The 14,322-nt window shown below is 36.3% G+C and overlaps 1 protein-coding gene across 1 annotated transcript in view; it reads left to right on the top strand.

Annotated features, from left to right (window-relative positions):
* Nucleotides 1-14,322, top strand: part of NELL2 (neural EGFL like 2) — a 143,371-nt gene that overhangs the window by 40,930 nt on the left and 88,119 nt on the right. Inside the window, exon 9 of the mRNA XM_048943209.1 lies at nucleotides 850-952. Coding sequence (XP_048799166.1) covers nucleotides 850-952 — 103 coding nt within the window. The remainder of the gene's footprint in view (nucleotides 1-849; nucleotides 953-14,322) is intronic.

Genomic DNA, 14,322 nt, shown 5'->3' with positions numbered 1-14,322 from the left:
GCAATAAAGAACAAAATGTAAGGGTCATATGCATGTTCCACTATATCACAAACATGAAAGAATGTAAGTGAATGGGAGATTCCCAAGGGTATCAGAACTGCAGAACAGATTGCAAGTATCTTTTCAAGCACCAAACTATTGCATCTTTGTTCTTGTCCAGTCATTTAAAACTCATTAATTCAATTTGGACTTATTAAATGCTTAATTCGAAGACCATTGGTAACTTGTGAAGAGACTATTGCTGCACTTTGATTGATTTTCCGTTATCTACAGTTTGCTAAATGGTTTGTCTTAAGCTTAGTATTTCTTTGATCTTTGCATTTCTGGTGTGATACTAATTTTGATTTTAGGAATTTGTCATTGAAGGTAAGATTTAACCCATGGTGTCAGATCTTGCATATAGTCATCTGAAATGCTTTGACTTTTGTGTTAAATGCATTGCATATTTGTCTCTGGTTTTTCTTGCAGCTATGAAATTATTATCTTTTAGAAGTGTATTGTCTTTTATGTAAAAATCAGAAGGCTCAGTATTGTTCTGTGAGCTTGCTATTTCACACTAATATGTCAGTTTGCTGCTGATTGGCAGAATGTTTTACCCTGAGAAAAGTTTGCCTCTTAAAAAAAACTTAGATCATTATAATTTCAAAGAACACATCATACATGTCTGAAAGATTGTATGCAAGATATTCTGAAGTTATTGTTTCTGTTCTTGTTATTAGAAGAACTGTGCTAAAATGGCCTTTTGTCAGAGTTCATTGCATTTAAAAATAGATTTTAAGTTCTTATGTATGAGAACATCTCTCTTTTTGCTAAATATAACTACCAGCTAAGCACTTTTTATTCTTCTAGAATGGCACTGTGCAGTGTGAAGCTTTGATTTGCCCCCTCTCTGACTGTCCTCTTAATTCTGCCCTGGCATATGTGGATGGCAAGTGCTGCAAAGAATGTCAATGTAAGTTTTATGGTGGGGCTTTCTTTAATGAATATTTTGTAATCTGCAAAGAAAAATGAACTTTCATGTAAACACATAACTGAAAGAACTGGGCAGTGAATGAAATATTTGGGTTAAGGAATAGAGGAATTTAGACTTCCCTGAAATATTTTGGGAAACTGATCACCAGAAAATATTCATCTTCAATTGTGGGTATTTTATTTATGTCTTTTTTTTTTTTTTTCCCTAAAAACAGGTATTTCTTACATATCTTTAAAAAGAAAAATTATATATTTAAGAAACTTTTCACAGCTTTGCTGTATGATCTTTAAAATAAACTGCTAGCCATTTCAGTATTGTCTTGCTTTACTTCAGACCAGTGTTTCTAACACTGTATCAAGAAGACTGTTCTTTCAACTGTATGTTGTGTACTAGAAATGGAGATTCAGATTTATGGTTCTTGTTCTTTAACTAAGGGAAGAGAAAACTTGTACCAGGCTCCTGAGATCAGAAAAAAACCCAGTCATTAGAAAGGTTCTTTTAAAAAGGTCAGACAGCATTAAATAGGAAACTGGATAGAGGTATTTTAATGTTTTCATTTGATATGGATGATTATCTTTTGGTTTATAGTATTTTGGTTTTATTACAAATAGGATCAGAGAAGGGGAATTTTAGGATAATCAATGTCTAGATGGACTGTATATAATATTTCATGTTGGTTATGGATATGTGCCACATATCCAATGGCTATTTTATACTCTGGTAGAATCTGTTTTTGAAATCAAGCACGAGATGCTTGAGGAGCATTTCTTTATAATATTAATGTTGAGATTTTTCTGTGCCGTTTCATCATTTCTACTGCTGTATAAAGCTTCTTGCAGGGCATAGAGATATATTTAACTGGTTAAAATGCTGTATTTTAAGATAAAATTCAGGAAGACGTTTTGTACTCCATTGATCTTGCTCCCATAGGAGTTTGTTAATATTTAATTGTGTTCAAAGTTACACAAACCATCCCGTTTTATGAAATCTTATTAACTTACTCAAGTAGATTAATTCTAATTGAGGGGAAATGAAAATTCAAATACTTTTTTTTTTAACCAACTACGCAGAATTTCCATGCATACTGGTTGGCTCAGGGAATTGATCATTGCGTGATGAGAAATGCTTCAAGCCTCTGTTGGAGTCTTTGACCACATTGAAAGTATTTGAAAACCTGATCCACTGAAGTATGTTTTTGTAATGTTCTGTTTGTGAATTTAGTAGGGAATTCTCTATTCAGATGTTAATGGGGAAGCACTCACATCTCAAGACATCTTAAGAAGTTGTTATTTTTACTGGGAGCCTTGACAAAGGTCAAGAAATGTGAATGGACATATGGACACTGACCTTGTCTTTAAGCATTAGTACTTCTTGCAAGTGAGATAGAGTTCTGGTACAGCACATTGTAAATTTAACTCTAGTATTGCCATTTTTATGTTTGTAACGTTATCAAAAGCTTTCTAGTTTCCAGTGTTGTTGGTTTTGTCAGCACGTGATTCAATTGATAACTAACATGCCACATACAACTCCCTTAACAAGCTACCAGAAAAATGATTAGGTCAAAGTATAAAAACTTCTCTTGAAAAATTGTCCATGTTTTCATCTAATTTATATAAAGTGCCTAAAGAAAGAAAAAGAAAAAGAAAAGAAACAAAAACTCCACAACATTTTATTTGTCCAGTTCCTGGTGACCAAAAGACTGAGAGTGTAAATTTTAGTCATGTTGACAAGATAGATAAATTCCAATGAAAGACTGTGAAGAGTTTAAGTTAGAGGCAGTGTGGATGTAGGACTCTCACTTTTTCTCTGGAACAGTTTGGTGAAAATTCTGAGTAGTCTTTTGTGTTCATGTGAGTGTGCAGCTGAATGCTGCCATCTTGATGACTTCAGCTCAAAGTGTGAGCTGCTCGTGATCAGAGTTCACACTGTCCAAGGCTCAGGGGGTCAGAGCTGACTGCTTGCTTTTGCATAGTTTCTGAAAATAACTTTTGTTCGCATTTCTTAGGATAGTTTCATGTGATGGTGCATCTGCCTACGTGGTGAAATCTGAACACAGATGTCTTGTAATTTGGAAAGTAGCTAATTAGGATTTGCTGCTCAAGGAGCAGCTATCCTTAGTATTGGACAATGAAATGTAAATACTGAGAAATGATGCCCAGTACCCTATTCTTTCACTGAGTTTAGTGTTAGTTACGAGACAGATTTGCGCATGGTTATCTGCATTTTCCTACTGTTCTTTGTGATACTTCATACCAGGTGAAGCCTGCTGGGGAGGGTCAGACTGTCCCAGGCAGCGGCAGCTGTGGCAGCCTTGTTGTTGTGCCTCTTTCTTTCTTCTGCAGATGTGCTGACAAAGCCAGCAAAAATGAGAACAGTGGGGTGTGTTGTTGTGACAGCTGGAACAAAAAGTAAAAACACACTATGCTTAATACTTTCACAGTGATAAGCAAGCAGGCTTCACAGCCTTTTGTTTTGAGTAATTCAGAGTGGATTCGGCATGGCTTTAGATGTTGAATTTGGGATTGCAGTCTGAAGTGGCTTTACATATACTAGTAAATAAAATAGGTCACAGTCCTGTGGCCCTGGGACTAGGTGGCACTTGTGTCTCACACCTGCATGGCCATAGTTTCTTGCCCTTCCCTACCATCAGAAAATCTGCATCCAGGTGGCTGATTGGGAATGACCACTGATAGGTGCTACCACCAAGCGTAGCCTGGCATTGCATCAAAGGGAGCTGGCTGGTACTGGCCAGAGTGCTGCCATGAACTGTGTTAACAACTGAACTGCATTAAGGATTATGAAGTAGTATTTAAGTTGGTTGTTATCTACTTTTTCATTTACCTCCTTTGTTTCATTTATTAGCCCAGTATGGACATCATCAGTTAGGCTCTCTTGTTAGCCAATGAAAGGGGCTGGTGCATCCAGAGGGCATGTGGTGTTCAGAGTTGCCTGGAATAGATGGGATGAATTGCCTTCTAGAAGTGTATGCTTTTTTCCATGGACTAGTGAGGGAGGCAAGGCAATTAGGTTAAATACCAAACTTTTAGATAAGTAAAACTGTGAGTTTAGTCTTTGCATTAGTTATTACAATGAATAACAACTATGCCATAGTGGAATGGAATGTGCTGTATTTAAAACAAAAATAACAAACCCATATTTTCTACCCCAGCTCTCTATCTTTGGTTGAGAACACTCAGACAACTCGTTCTGTTCTGTTCTGTTCTGTTCTGTTCTGTTCTGTTCTGTGTGAGCGTCAGTGCTGCTGTAAATAGGAATGACAGTGCATTTGAATTACCACTGTATTTTCTGTGAATCTTAATTGGATAGAAGCTGCTATGATCTTCCAAGGCACATGAATTGGCCAATGTGCTGGATTATGTTTCAGCTACAGACAAGCTATTCAACACAAAATTTGGTCAAACTACTAGAGCATACATCTTAGATCAGTGGGAGCTTCCTATGAAGAATTATTTGAAGCCAGAAAGCAGAGGCTGCTTTCTTTTCTACTCTCAGTGCAATTTTAAGCCTATCTAGAAGGTGCGTGCAAGAGATCATTATATTCTTTTCTCCTCTGCAAAGAAAAAATGCATTGTGTGGTTATAGGCACTGACACAAAAAGGAAAGATTAAGCTCCCCTGCTGATCCTGTGAAGTATCACTGTAGACCTTGGACTTGACTTAAAATGTCCAAGGACGATTTCATTTACTTTAAGTGAATTGCAAAAGGACTAGACTGCCAATGTATTAGCAGCTGAGACAATTGATACTTGGTCAGAAAATTCTTTTATGGTAACTTTCGTATTTGTTAGTGTATCAACACTAAGGCATCACTTCCAATAGCTGTGATATATATGTATTTTTAAAATGGAGCCAGTGTATTTTTAACAAACTAGCTGATTTTCATCAGCTAGAAGAGAGAGATCTTTGTAATTTTATCTGGCACAGTAATGATTTCCATCAGCAAAGGCTGATCTCCATTTTTGCTCTGTTCTCATCACTGTCCTTCTCCCAGTGACACTGCAGAAACTTAGAGATCTAATCCCAACTTAGTTATATCTATCCCAACAGATCTCTATGGAGGCTTAGACCTAAGCAATTATGGCTTATGGTTTTCCATATACTCATTTTCTTTTTTTTTCTGAAACAGGACATTAGGTGATTTTGTGGCGCATTGTAGTAAAATCTGAACTCTAACAGAAATATTTTAAGCAGATGTAAGAAGCAGAGAGCTGTATCAGATCACCTCCCACTTTTGTTGCTGGTAAGCTTGGAAAGAGCTCATTTAGAAAGGTTCTGTGACTCAGAAAGGGTATTGAAACAAAATGATTAAATCAAAATATGGAGATGGTAGCTCTAATCATGTAAATACATTTCTGATGCACCGATTTCTCTTGCTAGTTTACAGAAATTTTTAATTATATAATGGAAGTTAAGGGCATTTCTTATTTTTCTCTTCACGATGCTCTGGTTTTTCCCCAAAGCAATACACTTCTACAAACCCCAGCTCATCAGGCCTAATAACACACAGTGAAGGAGTTGTAAAAGCCAATCTGCTTCTCATTTACAGAGCAATGGACCCTCAGCAGTGGTGCAAAACTTGTACATAGAAAATTAAGGAATGCTGATCAACCTTCTTTGCAAATTTATTAACATTTTTTCAGGTGGATTGAAGTCTTATGGACTTATGGTCTTATGCTGCTCACTAAAAGTTTCATCTTTCCTCAATACTGGCACTTTTTGTGGGCTGAAGGAGTGGCACCATCTTGTTTTAGGTGTTTTATATCAGTGGCAGCTCAGCTCCAAGCCTATACCTCCACCACCTATGTGCCAGAGGAGCTTCTCTTGTATTTAATGTGGTACAGAGAAGAGCCTGTGGCTCAGTGTTTGAATGACAGGATTAGTGAGCACGTGTGTTCTAACATCACATCTGTGCCTACTGAACAGGCCATCTCATCCCTGCAGTAAATTAGAAGAGCAGGCAGGCTGGAAAGCAGAGCCCAGCTGCATGAGGCCAGCTGGGGAATGGCACGTGTGTCAGTGCTGCAGGGGAGCCAGGGCTCAGAGGGTCAGAACAGGTATTTAGAGTGGAGAAAAGGGAAGGCACTTTCCTGGTTCACTCAAAACAGCATGTGTGAGCTCAAATCTTTTTTTTAGTAGTGAAGCAATGATTATTTTCTTTTTTTTTTTTTAATGCTTGTTTTAGAATATGAAGGATAAGAAAGTCTTGCTCATTCAAAGGATTAATTGCCCTTTGATTACAAATATTTGTGTGGCTTTTTAAAGATATAAGTGCAAATAAAACATACATTCTGTTATTCTGAGATGAATGTTTTCAAATGTGAAAAAACAGAAAATTTAGACTATTGTCAGAATAGTACTAAAAAAAGCCTGGAAGATGGCTGGCACTGGGTTATTTCCTAGAACCATACATTTATTATAACCTGGTTTAGACAGCATGTAGAACTTCTGAGTGTTATTAAGCATTTAGCAGAATACTGTCCCTTCAGCCTCTATTTTATGCAATGATTTGCATCAACTTTTTTCTCCAGTCTTTGAATCACATACTACGATAGTATCACGCTATAGTGACATATAAAATGCATCATATACAAGCTTGTACTGCATGAATGAATCATGCCATGTTGCTTGTTTACAGTTCTGTTACTTTATCAACTCTATTTCTGCAGAAGGAAAGTAGTTTTTTTATTTATTTAGAAATAGCACAAGTTATTTTTGAGCGGAGAATGTGTTTGCATTCATGTAGGTCAATAAAGGTATTTTAAATTTACAAAGGTATAGTGAAAATTTAGTTGATACATATATCATCTCTGTACCTAGCATGGCTCATACTATTGGACCTATGCACCTCAGAATATCAGAGACTGAGGTTGGAAACGACCTTCTAAGATTATTCATTCAAACCCCCAGCTCAAGCATGGTCACTTGGACTAGAATGCTTGTAGGCCACGAGCCCAGTTGGCTTTTACTTTGTGCTCATTGCCTCTTGTCCAGTCAGTGTACACTACAGAGTAGAGTGGCTCCCTCTTCATTCCTTCCCATGATACTTCCATATCTCTCCAGAGCCTTCTCGTCTCCAGGAAGGTTAACATCTCAGGAAGGTTAACACTGAGACATTCCAAGAATGCTTTGGGTGCTTTCTTGTGCTGAGCTCAAAGCCAGCTGAATACAATGGAAAACTCCTCTTGGCTTGGTAGGGAGCACCAAGCTCTAATGGTGTGACAGGACCCTCGACTCTAGCTGCTCAGTCTCTGGTATGTCTGTCATAGTAAAGCTACAGAAATTTTTAAACTGCTCATAAACTACAGCAATATATTTGGTTTACATCTGTTCCAGTGCCAGAGTTGTTATGGATTTTTGGGGACAGATTTTGTAAGCTGGACAGTATGCCTACATCACAGTGTAATTTTTTTTTTCTGTAGCAGTTTCCCTCTGAGCAGGAAGCCCTCTTCCAGTGTGACTGTTGTACTGCATAAACTAAAATACTTGCAAATATTGGACTTTTAGGAGTGCTTTACTTTCCTCCTTCCCAGTCTCCTTTGAGTTTCTTGTTCTACACTAGCTGAGGAGAATTAAGGAAGTTGGTGCATTACCTATCAGTCAGACTTTTTGTGCATAAAAGTGCAGCTCCCTCCTAGTCTGGCTGCCTTTTGACTATTCTGGATGTCATGTATTATAGAGCTCAACTGGAAGACTGTAGATCTGGAGGCAAGGCATCAGTGTTTGAGGAGAGTTCCAGTTAATGGTAAAGTAACTCAATCTTGGTCCTACTGTGTGCCTGAGGAAGGAATCATAAAAGAAAATGTTTAAGAATATCCTTATTCATTAAGGTACATTATACTACATATGTAGCATTCAACAGTAAAGAAATTGGAAGCATAATATTGGTAATTTTAACAGTGGAGAATTAAAAATATTTTTTATATTGCAAATTTTGCTGTAGGCCATGCTCTGTTCTCCCTAGCCCTGCTTGTAACCTATTTTTGTGTTGGTTGTCAGAGAAAAGAGCCTACTCTTTTCCATTTCTTTTTTCATTATGTTCTTACCAGGAAGTTCACGAAATATAAAAAACTCTTCAGCATGTTATTATTTTATTTCCAATGCAAATAAAACATTAACATATGTTACATATGAATATTTTGGCTTTCAGACAGCTGGAAGTGGCTAGATTGGCAGTGTTCCTGTCTTTAGTATGCCACTACCCCAGCATCAGTAATGTTGATTTCAAAAGAATTTGCTTAGTCAGGTGGCAATAAAATAGCTAAATACAAAATCTGGTTCTATTTATAATGACAAAAAATATTCTGGGACATGTGGATATTCATGTGGCTCTTCATTGATTTCAATTTGTTTGCTCTCACCAGAAATGAACTAATGCCACTGCATCACTGGATTTTTATTTTCTGTTTCTTTTTAGGATTTTTGTGTTTTGTTCCATAACGAAGAGCACATTGCCAAATAAGCAGCTTGTAACTAATGTTCTGGTTTCTGCCTGGAGCTTTGCTCTATAGGTTTTACAAATTTCTGTGGTATTAGTAAAAAATTATCCTTAATGGGAAAATGTTCTAAAAAGAGGAGATTTTGACTCTAGTTGAAAACCTCAAGACTACAAATGTTGGAAAAGATCATAGAGAAATGGCAAGATGGAGATACAGAACAGTTCATGGAGTTCTGCTAGAGCAGAATCCTTCCAGGAAAAAATAAAGAAAAGGATTCAGGACAGGTTGAGACCTATGGAGTTTTGCGAATATCAGTTTGCATCAGATATCTCTTGTTATTAACAGATATACCATGTTCATAAGGGTCAGCAAGGTGGGAATTTGGCAGCCTAGAGAAGATAATGCTAGGAGCCATGGGATTGTATTTAGGTCCTGTGAAATGAAAAAATGGGAAGGTTATCGAAGTTGAAAAACAATAAATTAAATACTGAAAATATAAACCAACTTGAAATTCTCAAAAGTGTGATCTTGGTTTCCTGGCAATCTATGGAAAGGACAGTAAAAATACGGATGAAATGGATTCAATGAGATTAACAAAATCTTTTATACCATTACTGTTATTTATCTCTTTATGAAGAAAATAATTTAAACCAGTGGCTTTCAATCTTTTTGAATGCAAAAGTCTAAACATTTTCCAGTGGAAATGTATATGATAAAATGAATTTGTCTTTCTACCACTTGTTTTATTCTTCTCAGCCATTCCTTGCAGTTTTCTGAAATTGTGGTCTGTAGATCTCTAGGCTGTTAACGGTCACTCTTTCTACATTTGTAGAAAATATTTTTCACTTGAAATAATAGCAACTTTTGCTCATGTGAGACACAACATCAAAACTGAAATGAAGGCAGACATGGTGTAATTGCCCTTTCTCATGCTTTCCTCATCTGTGCCCTTCAAAACAGACATCGCGGTTGTCTTTCAGAAAAGTTTCTGCAAGTTGCTTTCTTCACTATATCGTGCCCAGGACTGTATCTGCAGTAATTTCATAATTTCCACATTCTGTATCATTGTTTTGCATCTTTTCCAGCATATTACTAATTTTTGGAGGTTTTTTTTTTTTTTTTTCTTTGTACCAGTTTCCATTTAAAAAAAAAGATCTGCCCTTTTGTTTAGGAAGCTTAGCCAGTCAAAGCCTTTCTTCTATGGAGTAGATGACTAGTGTTTTTTTTCCTGCTACTTATTGAAATAATTTCTGAAATTTTTTGTTTGTGAACAAAAATTCTGATACTGCTCTGCTAGCACTCAGTGAAAAGCTGAGTAAACTTTTTTTTTCAAGCACAGTATTGATTGGTTTCCTGGATTTCATTAATTCTTAATTAGTGATGTTTGTTTTAAATCCCTCAAAATTATTCCATATATTGATTTCTTTTTTTTTTTTTATTTTTTCCCCAGCAGATGAATAAAATTTGAAGATATTATTGTTTGTGTTTTGCATTGTCGTAAGGAATCATAGTGGAAAACAGCACTTTTATCTTGCTCATTTCTGGTGTCCAGTCTGTGTTTATTTGCAATTGTGTTTGAATATTACAGTGATATCCTTGTTTGATGTAATAAACTAGGGGCAGAAAACACTTGGGTTGAATTATCAGATTAAGTTTTTCCTATCCCAAAAGTAAGAAAGACAATGTTTAGAACTCAGCTGGAAAATAGACACGTACCTTTGGTATGTGATTGCTTCAAATACCTTGCAGATAAGAAATAGAAATTGGTTTCCCTGTGTATCACTACTCCTTTTACAAGGAGCTATAAATTCACATTCATTTTCTTTACGCCCTCTCATTAGATTCTATTCATGTTCACCAAAGATCAGCATTCTCTCTGGGCCAATTTAAAAGTCTTGTGAATAGGGTGCTTGTTTTGTAGATGTTTTCATCATGCTACATCTAGAAGCTTAGTAGGTCCTCAAGGCACCTAAATGGGAAATCAATTCTGAATATAGCATAGGAAACAATCTTGCAAATGGATGTTCTCAGAGATGCTGCTTAGTAGTAGCAGAACATGACTTCAAAATGCTTCAATCTTATCCATGAACTTCCATGGTTTTGTATGTATAGAATTGGCAGTATGATATCAACACATAAGGACTGAATCATTTTTGTAATATTATTGCAGCGTTGCTCTAATGAAATGTAGGGACAAATAAATGCATTTTAAAAATAGATATTTAAAGTGGACATAGAAAGAAATAAAAGAATCACACCCTCATTTTCATGTATCTGTTAAATGACCTTGCCAATTCACTCATTTCACACACTTGTATTTTGACCCCATTTCCACTGTGACATCTTGAGCTCCCAGAAAACTCAGAGGAAGTGACAGGTTGATTCTTACAGTGGGAACAAACAAAAATCCTTGCTTTGTTTTCTGTTGTTCACTGAAAACTAGTCTGTATGTACCTTGCAACACTCATCTGGCAGTAGCTTCATCTGGGAAGCTGTTTAACAGTATATTTACCAGTTGATGTTTAAAGCAAGTCCCAGTCATTCTTCTTTTCTGTGGTCTACTGATGATAGGCAGCAAGAGCCCCATCCTTCATTCTTTCCAATAAAATTCTATGTTTTGAGTCTAACCCCTTCTGAAGACAGATTTGTGAAATACTACATACAGTATGTAGACAGATTTTGAGGTGTGTTAGATATAATCCTAAGGAAGTGAATGTATGTTCAGGAAATGCACATACCAGGTTGCTTGTGTTTATTCAACATTTGGGGGCAAAATTTTCCTTTTCTCCTTTCTCTCAAAATACTTACTCGCATTGATTTAGCTGCTATAATGATTAGAACTTAGAAGGAAGTGGAAGGAAAAGCTATCTTGATTTTCTATTTAACTCAGTATTGTAATAATGTTATCTTATATCTTGAATAAAGCTTTGCCAGCATTATTGCTTCTCACATTTCTTATGAAATACTGAAGTATTCTTCGTATACTGAGTTTATGTGATCACAGGCAATGAGAGGCAAATTCATTTTCTGTGTCTGGAAATTTCCTCTAACAGAACCAGATTACTCCATTGGAAAGATGGTACTTGTTTTACCAGGGTACCACCCCAAATTTCTTATCTGTTGTGGCTTGGTCATCCTAATTCTACTGTTTTGAATCCTGATAAACATCTGTACTGCATCTCTGCAGCCAATGAAAACAATGTATTTGCTGATTGTATATTGAAAACAAATTCAAGAATTATTTAATATAAGCTGGTCTTTTTTCTCTTGGGTTTTCAAGAACTTGAAAAAACTAAAAATACTGAGAACAGGTTTTGTAAAATTCATAAAGTGTGTTCTCTTAAAGTTATTCAACCCATCTCACTCATTTCTGAGAATCTTCATAATGCAATGAATTATTCTTAAAGATGAACCTATTTCTTTTCCGCACCAGTGAAATTGTAGAACTGTGTTTTCTTTGCAGATTTGATGATAAATTGCTACTAAAAAATTAAACATTTTCTTAATATATAAATATTCTGATTCTTAGTTTCCATAGAAAGGTAATATGATATGCCTTACTATTAATTTTTTTTTTGTTGTTGTTAGAATCATCAGCTCTGAGGCTTTCACTCATTGATGTACCTTTTAAACTAAAGAGGAATAACCCTATTATCAGCTCCTATGAACTCCGGAGTATTGCTTTCCAGTAATTAGGTCAGAGAATCAAGAGGTGCACTCTGGAAAAAGTAGTGATGACAAAGCAGAATCTGATGGCATCTACTCTTACTGCTTTTACATTTTTCAAGTATTGAACTGATTTTCAACATGAAATACACTACTGTTTGGGAATTCAAAGTGGATAACAGCAACTAATAGCAGCCTTCAGAAACAGAGGCACAGTGTTAGGCATAGGTTTTTATATATTCTAAACTGTCTTTTGAAAAAATCCAACTCTTGGTAGCAACTTTTTTTTTATTTTAATTTTAGATTAGTTTTTGATTATATGCTATTTGATAATGAATGTTGAGAGTGAGTATATAACAAATTTGGAAAGGCAATTTGCATAACTGACTTTAATCAAGATTTCAAAAAAAGTGTTTACCTTGATGTCTGTTTTAACAACCTTTTGCTGAATTGATGCTAAGTAGAATTCTCTGGAGTGTTTGCGAATATGCCAACTAGTCCTGTCATTTCAGTTCAAGTGAGAGAGGAAGATGATAGGCCGAAGAAGAGTGATGGGAGGATGGGCAGATTCCTTATGCAGGAATGAAAATGGATGAAAGAGGAGGTAGAAGTGTGGAATCTTGCTCAATTCCTTCATGGATGTGGATGCACCTATACAGGTGCTTTAAAAGACTTGAGATCTAGCAACAGCTATTGATATGGTGCACCATCTGTGCACTAATCCACTCCTGGGAACTTCTAAATGCATTGGCCTGGCCCATGTCATTGTGCAAATGACATGGCATACGTGACTATTGCTGTAATACCCAACTTAGCAATGGGCTTCCATTTCCAGGGGAAGTGAAAGTGATAGGATCTGGGAGGAAAGTAAACACAGTAAAATGAACAATGGTAATAGAGCTAGATGACGTCAGGTCACAGGATGTTGCATCTTCTCCAGGGAGGCATGTACAGCAAAGTCAGAGCAGAATTTCTAGCTGAAGTGCTTCTGGAAGTTGTCTGGGCAAAGGAGAGTCAAGATGGGAATGGGAATGTTTGTAGCATTTGTGACAGTCACTGAGATATGTGTTAAGTCTGTGGGTGCATAAATAATTTTGGGGCAAGCTTTTAATCCAAATCCCCAAAAATTTGGGAGTAAACGTACACTTCTGGAGTAAAAGTTTTTTGTAGCCTTTGTGACTTGAGTGTATGGAAATGTCACTTCCAAGTTCTTCTCATGGAATTACAGAGTGGTTGAGTTGGAAAGGGCCTTTAGAATTCGTCTGGTCCAACCCTCAATAGATTTACTATTTTGGGGTAAACTTTGTAGTTTTGCTGTTTGCACAGGCTTTTTTTTCTTAGCACTGTGAAATGAAACAAACTGTAAAATCTCTGAGGACAGTGCCCTTTGGAGGAACTTGCTTTTTACTGTATATGCTCACTTCATTTGTGTCCTCAAGGCTGCAGAAAATAACCATCTCTGCAGTAAAGGACAAAAATGTGTCCAAAAAGTTATGTATAATTGGCACGCTCTACTTTTCCATAGTAAATCAGGGTAAAAATATGAGTAGCATCCCAGTGAAAAAATGCATAATTCCTTCTCCTCTGTTTGAATTACAAGAGAAACCAGGTAACGGTTACCCCACATAAGTGCTGTTGCAGGAATAGCTGCCCTCTTGCTCACTGGTGGTCTGGGCTTACAGCATGCAATGGAGAACACAGCCTGCTTATGTAATTAATATAATATAATAATAAATTTATCATTATTAATAATAAATAATATAAATAATTATTATAATATAGTTAAATGGTAATTAATAATTAATGTTGCTGATGATTCCTATTTGCCTCTGGTAGCTTAAAACAGTGATTAAGACATGTGCTGACCTTCCACAAACCCTTACTGCTTGCAGAAATTCTCAGCAGGGTTCTAATCAATTCACCAGACCTTATTTTGCATATGGATTCCCATAACTTGAGGCTTTCTGATGGGTCTGTGTGTGAGTTTAAGCACATCAAGAAATAGAAGGCGTTTTAGGGAGATGTCTGTTTTTTCTACACTTTTTTCTGTAAGTACAATTCTTCTGAAAAGCACCTCTTGCAGTTAGTCTCTAGCAATACCAGCTGAAAGATTGAACTGAAGCTGAAAGGTGGAACTGAAACAGAAATTTCCCTGTGATTAGTACCTATCAGGATTTAATAAAATATGTTTGAACCTCTACTAAAATACAAGTGTGTCACTACTTTT

The sequence above is a fragment of the Lagopus muta genome, chromosome 1 (genome assembly GCF_023343835.1).
Source record: "Lagopus muta isolate bLagMut1 chromosome 1, bLagMut1 primary, whole genome shotgun sequence".
NCBI classification, from domain to species: Eukaryota; Metazoa; Chordata; class Aves; order Galliformes; family Phasianidae; genus Lagopus; species Lagopus muta.
The sequence above is the reverse complement of the archived record's forward strand: the minus strand, read 5'-3'. Positions and strand labels throughout refer to the sequence as shown.